This window comes from Xenopus laevis, chromosome 9_10S (genome assembly GCF_017654675.1).
Source record: "Xenopus laevis strain J_2021 chromosome 9_10S, Xenopus_laevis_v10.1, whole genome shotgun sequence".
NCBI classification, from domain to species: domain Eukaryota; kingdom Metazoa; phylum Chordata; class Amphibia; order Anura; family Pipidae; genus Xenopus; species Xenopus laevis.
This window is the reverse complement of record NC_054388.1, coordinates 33,851,379-33,862,626: the sequence shown is the minus strand read 5'-3', so window position 1 is coordinate 33,862,626 and position 11,248 is coordinate 33,851,379. Positions and strand designations below refer to the sequence as shown.

The 11,248-nt window shown below is 41.8% G+C and overlaps 1 protein-coding gene across 2 annotated transcripts; it reads right to left on the bottom strand.

The window, feature by feature from the left end:
* Positions 1–681: 681 nt before the first annotated feature.
* On the bottom strand, positions 682–10,813 carry srsf6.S (serine/arginine-rich splicing factor 6 S homeolog). Of its 2 annotated transcripts, NM_001086178.1 has the most exon segments (6): positions 686–3,281; positions 3,365–3,520; positions 4,761–4,963; positions 5,746–5,858; positions 8,661–8,809; positions 10,684–10,813. In NM_001086178.1, coding segments are annotated over 6 exon segments (2,004 nt in total). In that variant the 5' UTR covers positions 10,791–10,813; the 3' UTR covers positions 686–2,005.
* Positions 10,814–11,248: the final 435 nt, after the last annotated feature.

Below are 11,248 nucleotides of genomic sequence, written 5' to 3'. Positions count from 1 at the left end.
CTATACCATGAGTCCGTGCATATAGTCAGCAGGAGTTCTGCACATACATGTAGTTCAAAAACGGCTTTAAAGTGGACCTGTCACCCAGACACAAAAATCTGTATAATATTTCAAATTAAACATGAAATCCAATTTCTATTTTTATTAAAGCATTCATAGCTGTTGTAAGTTCATTTAAAAATCTCAACTTTCAATCAAATATTGTCTGCCCCTCCTCTTACCTTAGTCAGAGGCGGGGCAGACAATTACTGTCACTTTCCATTCAGCACTTCCTAGATGTCACTGCTCTCCACACATTCCCCCGTTCTCTTTACCATTTAATTGTGTAGCCTGGGCATGGGGATGGACATCGGGTCCCCCATTCTGGTGCACAAACAAGATTCTGAGATGATGCAAGGCTTGTCTTAACAACAGTGTGCACAAAAGGAAGAAAGATTCATATAATTAATATATTGTAATTAAAGTTCATTTTGCTTGACCAATGTGATAATAGGATTCTGAATAATTTTTTGGGGTGACGGGTCCCCTTTAATCGGCAGTCGTTTTTTTCCTTTAAACGTCCAGCCCCCATTGTCTGTTTTAGGACAGGAAAGCCATTGGTCCAGATTATGGTGCGACAAACATGATAGGTGAGGGTGTGCGGCTGCACCCACAAAAATAAATAAAAGCGAAGCATGAGTGTTTCTTTCACAACTTTTATTAATGCATCTAAATAAAACAATATACAAATACTAGACATATCAACCTAGTCTGTAGCACAATTATAAAAAAAATGTTTTTTCAACACTGCCCAATAGCTCCACAAACTTCTCTGAAGCTCTCATTTTAATATACAACCCCCAAACATTGGACGTTTTATATGCTAATTTTGGGCAGCACAGGCTTACTATACGCACTTTGAGCTGAGCTATAGCACAAACACTGCAACATCTTAAGCACAAAATATTGCCTGCATTTAGCTAAAAATGCCTCCTAAGTTTCAGTTGTATATCCTTATAATGGCCACACAGACTGATTTTTCATGTAATTAAATGTCCGAACATGTGGGTGGCCCCATTAGAAAAAAACAAAACATAAATGGAGTCATAAAATGATGATCAGCTAAGCCAAGAAACAGTGATGATTTTGCATGTGTATGGTATCATAGGCATACCATATCATAGGCAAAGGCTCTTAGCTCTCTCTGCTCAGCAATTCACAGGAGTGATCAATACCACACTAGGATCTAGATGACCGCTTTCCAAGACAAGGGGTATGGACAAACCAATATGCTTGGAAAAGCAGTTTTATTTGCTCTGCTCATTATGTAGTTACAGCATTTAACTAAAAAAGAAACCTGCTTTAGAAATCCTTACAATGTCAGCAGCCATGACTTGGGAAATGTACTAACCCTCTGAATGGCAGTTCAGCAACTTCACAGGGTGCCCCAAAACTTTGGGTGGATAAAGAATGAAGGTAAACATAAGTTGGATTTGAAGTGAATGCATATGAGCCAGACAGTTTAGCATATAATTAGGTATCTCATCACATAAACTTTAGTTTATTATCACACATTAGAATTTAGGTGCCCCAGGATTTAATATGGCACCCAAATGCATCAAATTCATCAGTAGCCCAAATGGTTAATTCGAGAATAACAGCACAAACAATTTGGTGACATTCAGAGTAATCATAGCATCCTAAATGGCAGTCACTAGTTCTAAACCCTATTCCAGGAAGGTCATGGTAGGAAACAACTTTTTCACTCTCTATGTACCAGATGGAGCATCAGGGAGGGGTAAAAAAAACAAGTGGGAAAAAGCCCAATGGACAACAATCAATACCTAAATAATTAGATTGACCTGTTCAGACAAACAGTTCAACAATGCAATGAAAATCAGCACGTAGCACTCCCTGACAGGTTTAACTTGAGCAAAATGAACTGCATTTATACATCAAGATGTTAGTTGGTCCACAGTTCTAGTACTGGGCTTGGACACATTTACTGACATTGCATGCCAGTATTCTATTCTCGAGAACTAGAGCGAGACCTAGAACTGGAAGCAGAAGCAGCTCGAGGAAGAGGGCTGAGAGACCGCTCCTTGCTACTAGAAGCTGGAAGAGGAGACTGGGAGCGGGATCGTGCACCTCCCTTTCCATTCTGCTGTGGAGAATGGGATCCGGAACGACTGCGAGTAGACCTTGCCTTCTTTGCATTGGGACGACCTTCAGAATTACCCCTTTTGCCTTTGGAACGACTGCGTGATCTCTCTCTTTTGCCTTTGGAATGGCTGTGGGATCTTTCCCGCTTGCTCTTTGATCTACTACGGGATCTTTCCCACTTGGATTTTGAGCGACTACTTGACCTTTCCCGCTTGGATTTTGAGCGACTACTTGACCTTTCCCGCTTGGATTGTGAGTGACTACTTGACCTTTCCCGCTTGGATTTTGAGCGACTACTTGACCTTTCCCGCTTGGATTTTGACCGACTGTTAGACCTTTCTTGCTTGCTTGTTGACCTGCTACCAGACCTATCACGCTTGCTCTTCGACCGGCTGCCAGACATCTCATGCTTGCCTTGGCTACGAGATCTGTCATGCTTGCTTTTTGATGGACTGCGCGATCTTTCCCTGTTCTCTCTGGACCGACTGAGCGACATTTCATCTTTAGACCGACTGCGAGATCTTTCATCCTTAGCTTTGGATCGGCTGCGAGACCTGTCATCCTTAGCTTTGGATCGGCTGCGAGACCTGTCATCCTTAGCTTTGGATCGGCTGCGAGCTCTGTCATCCTTAGACTTGGATCGGCTACGAGACCTGTCATCCTTAGCCTTGGATCGGCTGCGAGATCTGTCATCCTTGGACTTGGATCGGCTGCGAGATCTGTCATCCTTAGCCTTGGAACGGCTGCGAGATCTGTCATCCTTAGCCTTGGATCGGCTGCGAGACCGGTCATCCTTGGATCTGCTGCGAGATCGGTCATCCTTAGCCTTGGATCGGCTGCGAGATCTGTCATCCTTAACTTTGGATCGGCTACGAGATCTGTCATCCTTAGCCTTGGATCGGCTGTGTGATCGGTCATCCTTAACTTTGGCCCAACTACGAGACCGTTCACCCATGCCTTTGGAGCGACTGCGAGACCTTACATAATCTTCTCTTGATCTACTGCGTGACCTTTCGACCAGGCCTTTAGAGCGACTACGAGATCTGTCCTGTTTTCCTCGGGATATGCTACGTGATTGTGAACCATGCAAAGACTTTGGCTTGCTTGACCTTTCTTTACTTCTGGATCTTGATCTAGACCTGAAAAAAGCGAACACATTACTATAGGGTACATCAATTAAGAAAAATATAAGAAGGTTAAAAAAACTTTAGCGGAGACCTACCGGGACTGGCTCTTTCCAGGTGACTGTGAATGGCTGCTCTTTGCAAGGGAACGAGACCGGCTTTTCTTGGCAGGTGAACGAGATTGACTCCTGGACCTGCTGTGGCTAGGATGCCTACTCCTGCTGCGCGATCTTCGCCTGCTACGAGATCGTGATCTGCATGAGAAGGATTATGAAAATAAAGTCAAACTCTGTAAAATTCATAGAACTGTACAATAAAATGTGATTGTGAAGTCATGTGTGACAATAGCTTATGAAAAAAAGACAGTATACTCTCTTCCTATGCAATACAAGGTCAAGGAATAGAGTTTGTGCTTAATATAAAACCATCAATATCGACGGAATGAAAGAGTAACATGTGGGGCATATATGCATGTATTATAGCTATCTAGTAACATATTGTGTATCTTTATATAGTGCAACATACTATGCGAGACCTTGCCCTCTTAGCATTTGAGTGACCTTCAGAATGATCCCTTTTCCTTTGGAACTGCAGGACCACCAATACACCATAAGCCACCTGGTCCTCCTTACCCCATTTCCCGAAACCTACTAAAGCAGCAGTTCCCCCAAGCCATACCATGCCTTAAATGATTTGTCTGCCTGCCCCATCCTGGTCTATAAAAGGAACCCGGAAGTCAGGTTCGGGTGGGTTATACCCGACCCGCACATCACTAGTTTGTGTCTGTGGTTTCAGTCTGGCAGTTCAGTGATCCAGAAGCATTATGAACTGTTACAATTTGCTACATTTAGTTGATCAGCAACATCTGCTGAATATTGGCAACTATTTTATCAATTCTAACAGCTGCATTTAATGAAACCAATGGATTCTGCTGAGCAGGGACAAAGATAACAAATGTATCAACAAATATATCAATTTAAAATAGAAGGTGAAAAATTAAACTTTACCCTTTAATTTGAGAAAAATGGTCACAAATTCAAAGTAATTGGAAAAAGTCTTTGTTTGGTGAACAAAACCTACTGAACTGAAAATGTGTTTCAAGGTGAAGAACCCTTTTAAGAGCAATGGGTTGCTAGGGAGTAAACTTAACACAGTAGCGCCATCTTGATTACTTCAGCCAGATTTTTCTAACAAAGCTGACAGACAAACGAAGATTGATCACGCAAACTGTTATAAAGCTCTAAAAAATTTGCCAGACTATTGTCCACACAAAACACAGCAAGCATTCTCCCTTATGGTGGCCTAAAATTACATGCAGCAGCGAGATGGCAAAAAAAAAGGACCAAAACATTGTCAATTTAAATGTGAAATGCATTTCAAATATATTGACTTTTTAACCTACAGTTTTAATATCCAAAAGGGAATCTAGAAATCAACAATACAAAGTGTTACTTTACTTTAGACAGACTTGTAGAGAAGTCTTATAAAAGTTACCTGGAGTGGCTACCAGAATAAGGCCTCCTGTGACGAGTCTTTCCTTCCACTAGCCGGATTCTGCGTCCATTTATCTCTGTGCCATCCAACTTCTCCACAGCTCTCTTCATATCAGAGTAAGACCTGAACTCTATAACCCCCTCATTGGCACGCTCCTTATGGGCATCAGCGTATGTCACCTCGCCCGCCTGCCTCATAAAATCCTAAGAAAAGTGAAGTCAGCAGAATTAGCAACCAATATTTGGGTAACCCTAGCAAAACCCAGCCACATTGAAAAGGGCACTTTAAAATGTTACCACTTTAGAAGGTAAAGTAATCTTTATACTAAAAATATATATATTTTAAATATACAGATATGTAAACCCTTTTATTTTGATTAATAGGCTAAATTGTTCTTGCTTGAAACACAGATGCATTCCTTGTTTTACAGGGATTTTCAAATCAGCCAGGTCTGAAACCCAAACAGGCATAACAACTGCAGAACCACCACATGTCTTTCCTTCTATTGTATACACATGGGCTTCTGTATCAGACTTCCTTCTTTTAGCCCAAGTGTCAGGCCACATGAGCAGATTGGAGAGATTAGTTGCCCCAGTGTGAGGCAACTTCAGAAAACGTAGCGCCTTGTGTGCCTTCCCTCAGACGATTTTCATTTTAGCCGGCGGAGGGCATGGAGAAGGCATATCTGGGTGAGTGTCATCCCGAAGAGATTTGTCGCTGGGGTGACTAATCTCCCGAATCTGCTCGTGTGGTCAGACCCTAAATCTCCAGGGCACTGCATGAGCATGCTCACTTTGCTCCTCTCTCCCCCTCCCTGCTGTAATCTGAGCATAGAGCTATCCTAAACAAACAGAGCTTCTAGAAGCTGTTACTCCGTTATGGTAAAGCATTCTACAGAATAAATATAGTGTTCTAGCTTGCACTATTTTGGTTAATCTATTGGCAATAAACTGACTCGGTAGTTTCCTTCTCCTTTAATACTCACCTTGAGATCTTGCCAGCTGCATCGACTGGAGAGGTTTTCCACGACAAGTCTAAATTCTGTGCGCACGGGGGGACCATACTTGTCCCTGCCAGTTCTCTGGTTTCTGTATCCACCTTCATTGCACATAGAAAGTGTAATCAGTGCCCAAACTTAAACACATGCAGACTACCTAAATCTTTCTGGGAGGGCTTTACATAAAATTTGCACATTTAAAGAAAAATTTTAAAAAAACCTCCTTTCAGGCCGTGATTCTGGCGAATGAGCAGCAGAGATGTGGTGTTATAGACTTCACACTGCTGTTTTTCAAAGGGTCTGTTCTGTGAATGCACTCCGCCAACGTCTACCCACAGCATTTTATTATATGGTTTAGACAACTGGAAGGCATTACAAAATGTACATGCATTTCTATACAGGAATGTTACTTGAATTGCCAGTCACTGTTTACATTAAGGCAGGAGGTATAACAGACTGCTTTTGGAACACACTCATGAGAAGACACCTATTTTAGATTAAATCCGATTTCGTCTAACCCTTGGAATCCTCACCATCACCCTGCGTCTAATGGCAATAGGCTGCTGTCATCATGGCTTCCGGTAAGGTCAGCCAAAGGGTCATAGGGCAAGGGTCACACAATGTTTGGAAAGGCCAACCAGGAAAGGCAGTCATCTTAAGCCTCAATGGTCTCAGCCCCCACTGGTCTCTTTCAAATTGAAACATCAAGGACTGTTAAAAATGGATTTTGGAATTCGACATGCAAAAAGGTTAAGAATATACAAGTTAAACAAGACAATTATTTCCGTACACCAAAACACCATGTCCCGCCCTCCAAAAGAACAATCCCCCTCCTCCCAGCTACGCAGCTCTGTGAATGCAAGGGGACAGAAGAGTTTGCGCCCAAGGGCTGATTTACATTAACAGACTGCCTACTAAGGATCTTACGTCAGCAAAGGGGCAAAAAAATGATTAGTCCGTAGAAGTGAAACTGAAGGCTTGGAAATATCCATGTGTCAAATGTCAATTGATCATTGTATATGTCCTATGTAAAATGGAAGCTTCTCTTTATCTTACCACATTCCCTTCCATTGCCAATGATAATACAAACCAGTCTCAGCCAACATGGAACCCATATGCATGCAGGGAAGAAAAATAAGGACCAACTGCCTTCAATACTACCTGTCAGTAGATTACCAATGACATTTGTTTGTCAATGATATCATTTGCACAAATTAAAATGTGCAAGTATACTTTGGGCTTTCGTCTTTTGGGTACAAGCATCACAATGCCACAAACTAGTGCACTTGTAAAAGCAACTACAAGACAGTCAGAGCATTTGTCCGACATATTTCCCTCAAATGCATAAAAATTCTTGGTTGACTTAAGCTTTCATCATACTCTATTCAAATGTCTATAAATGGATTGAGAGGTAAGATAAAAAATAAAGCATCCCCCCCCAAAAAAAACAAAATACAGGTATGGGATCTGTTATCCGGAATGCTCGGAAACTGGGGTTTTCCGGATAATGGATCTTTCTGTAATTTGGAACGTCTACTGAAGTCTACTAGAAAAGTATGTAAACATGAAATAAACCCAATAGGCTGATTTTGCTTCCAATAAGGATTAATTATATCTTAGTTTGGATCAAGTACAAGGTACTGTTATTAGAAAAAGGAAAACATTTTTAAAAATTTGCATACTTTGGATAAAATGAGAGGCTTTCCATAATTCTGAGCTTTCTGGATAACAGGATCATACGCGCGTGTGTGTGTGTGTGTATGTATATATATATATATATATATATATATATATATATATATATATATATTCCCACTTAACCCTTCTGCCGACAGATACTACATTGTTATAAAGTGGAATAAAATGGCAGCAACATAGAAGCTTTGTTCAGCCATTCTACGGATATCAAAGAAGAGTGTGCATAGCAAACTACTGCTCCTAAAAGCACAAATAGCAGCAAAATGGTCATCAACGCAACAACTGCGGTTAGGTTCCCAGTTCATTATTTTTAACCTTATGACAGGAGCCATGACTTTACATTTAATGTGCCATTACAAGTGGTATATGGCAGGTCGCAGACATTACTGCTTGCCAACCATATAGCTGAAAATCTAAAGAGCCACATGTCAAGCACTCTATTGTCAATAGGACCAAATCCAGGATTCAGCTGAATCCTTCTGCCCGGCCAAATCCTAATTTGCATATACAAATTAGGGGTGGGGAGGGAAAATGTGCAACTTCTTGGCACAAAACAAGGAAGTAAAAAATGTGTTGCCCTTCCTACCCCTAATTTGCATATGCAAATTAGGATTTGGTTTGGTGTTCGGCTGAATCTATCATGAAGGATTCTGGGGTGCGGCCAAATCCAAAATAGTGGATTTGGTGCATCGCTAATTGTCAGTGTATGTAAATTGTATGTTTTTGGGTTGCAGTTTAACCCTAGCAGCTCTGCATGTTGTCAGACACTGCTGCAGGATCAAACACCTCTGAAAAAGCAGTTTAAAAACAAGACTGTATGAAACCCAGGAAACAGGGTTGCTATCTGGGGGTACAGAGCACTATTTAAAAAGTCAGGTACCCCATGGGGTTGCAAAGAAGAATAAGGTATATGAGCAGTGGGGATCATGGGCATAATGGGGTTGATTTATACAATAGTCCCAGGCACTATCAAAGGTGACAAGCTTGTTTGCCCTGGGGGAAAGCTCCGATAACTCAGCAGGCCCTGTCTCAAAGGTATTGCTGATCACATGGTTTCCCAACATCCGGCCTCACACTGCAAAAAATAAACAGCTAGGCTCAGTTAACACCAGCACACGAATAGGTTTGAACAGAATGAATCCCAGTATTGAAAGTGATATGCAGGGAAGTCTCAAGTTGTTGCTAGCCAGGAATACAATGCTTACTGCGACTTCCATAGCCGTATCCATCTCGGTCTCGCCGTGGGCCCCGGGCATGTTCTATAATCACACGCTCACCACACAGATCTTTGCCATTTAGCTCATACACTGCATCATCAGCATCCCTCGAGTCCTCAAATTCCACAAAGCCGTACCTGAAAAATACACATCAGTCATTGAAATCGGTATTTTCGAACCAGTACAGTGTCCATGAGAAATAACATTTCCCCCACACAAAAAACTGGACAAAGGAAAAAACTGGATCTGGTAAATGAAATTATATTAGCGGTAAGGTTCAGCATCATTAGTGCATAACACAGGTCGGCAGTAAAGATCCTGGGACAGAAAATAAAATGGCAGCAAGTGGGCTTCTAGAATACTTACTACTCACGAGCAGGAGCATTGAGCCAGGGGTCCGAGTTCATATTCACTAGAGGTTGCCTAACAAATTGGCAGCTCCCCATGATTAACTTTTTTCTTTATATAAGAAAACGAAGGCAATGCGCAATTCCAAAGCAAGAGATTAGCTAGAAAGAAAACTGAATAAAATATATGCCAAGTAACCGATTGAATGGCACAGAATATAAAGTGAACAAAAGTGAGAATAATGGTCTTTGTTTTGCTCGTCAGGTTTTTATTGACACAAACATGTAGATCTGACATCTCGATCTTGCCCAGTGAGAATTACAGGCAGTATGTGTTCTCATGCAAGAACTAGCAGAGACAGGCTTGAGTCTTATTTTAAGCAAAATACCTTAGGGGCTAGTGGAGTGTGGCTTTGGGTATTCTGCAAAAGCAAGTCATTAGTAGTAAAAATAGTGAACAAAACAACCAAAATGTGATTTTTAAGGTTGACATTTCTAGAAGGTTAACTTTTATCATGTTATAGAATTGCCATTTCTAAGCAACTAATTGGTCTTCGTAATTTATTTTACATAGTTTTGAAATTCTTCTTCTGACTCTTTCCAGCATTCAAACAGGGGGGCCACTGACCCCAACTAAAAGCAAGTACTCTTTAAGGCTACAAAAGTATTTTTATCTATTGCTACTTTTCATTGCTCATATTTCTCTGCAAGCCTCTCCTATTCATATTCCAGTCTATTATTTAAAGCAGTGCATGATCGCTAGGGGAATTGGGACCCTAGCAACCAGATGGCCGAAATTCCAAACTGGACAGCGACGGACTAAAAAAAAAAAAAAAAAAACAACCCAAAAACCACAAATAAAAAATGCAAATGGTCTCAGAACATCCCTCTCTACATCATACAAAAAGGAAACCAACCCCTTCCAAGAAGACCAATATGACTTCATAAACCTCAATTAGAGAAAGCACAGAGCCCACCCCCACCCCTGAACAATGGAACAATAAAGTCCTAACATGATGGGCCACTGGACATCAATATACTCCAGAGGGCAAAAAAAAAAAAAACAAGATTGTATTTATGTCAGCTTAAAAGTTGTGGTGGACATGATCATATGAACAAGCAATGGGGTGTTGTGTGGGATTTAGTAAAAGCCAATTTGAAGGACAACTTCCCATAAGTCTTATAATAGCCACTAGGCCTACAGTCCAATTGTCATCTCCCAAAACACAGTGAGGCTGGAGAGCTGCAGCCAGTGCTATGATACATCACTTATCACTTGTGTTTCAGCAGAGTAACCTACAAGTTCCATGGGAGGCACATGGGCAAAAAATGCATCAGCCACAACAAGACACTAAACCAATAAGAAGCCCCTACCGTAGTCACGTGCGAGGCAGCAGCAGGGCCGCCATTTCGAGCCCCAGACTTGCCTAAGTAACCCGTCTCTGGCACCTAAACCTTGCGCCTTCTACCTTTTCCCACGCATTCCCTATTCATAGACTTCATCTCTTTTCTACTACCCAGCAGGCACTTCCCATGCACAAAACTCCTACGCACTCTCCCCACAGCATGCAGGACAAAATGGCGCCCACTGCGCACTCAGTCGGAGCAATGCGTGCCACCGCTGGGGAACAATCACACTATTTGCGTGTGGGGAATTAGCTCACCCGTTCTTTAGATCAATCTCTAGTAGTTTGCCATAGCCCCCGAAGAACCGCTGGAGATCCTTCTCTCGTACGTGATAGCCGAGTCTTCCGATGTACACTCGCGGCATGGCGATTACCCCCCCCCTTTCACTCACACGCTCCAAAAACAGGAGAGTGACGCCACTACCTAGGCCACAGAGTCTTATAAACTACGGGGGCGTGGCGTGAGAGTAGGAGGCGTAAGTTAGGTTGCCCGGGAGTGCGCAGTATATTACCCTGCGCGTAAAATACGCCTCCTTTTATATTTTTTGAGCACGTTGCTGGATCCCCAAAGAATAATAAATACGCGGTTTCTATTGCGGTGTGTTTTATTCAATCTGAAGCCATTCGAATTTGTTTTTGAGGGGGAAATAGTTCTTCTTGACCTCTAGATGGCAGTTGCGCCAGTCAGCTTTGTTCTAATCTTATTTACATCAATTTGTTCTTTTTCAACTCATTTTTTGAAGTAATGTAATGTCTAATCTTCTTGTAGGACTGATTCAATGAGAGAATTCCCAAACTTCACAGCTTTCACTATAACTAGGGT

Coding starts and splice junctions, on each gene's coding strand:
- srsf6.S (XM_041577619.1), bottom strand. CDS start 4,957: ATGAGGCAGGCGGGCGAGGTGACATACGCTGATGCCCATAAGGAGCGT. Junction 3,521..4,760: donor TATTCTGGTAGCCACTCCAG/GTAACTTTTATA, acceptor CTTCTCATGCAG/ATCACGATCTCGTAGCAGGC. Junction 3,282..3,364: donor CCTGGAAAGAGCCAGTCCCG/GTAGGTCTCCGC, acceptor CGCTTTTTTCAG/GTCTAGATCAAGATCCAGAA.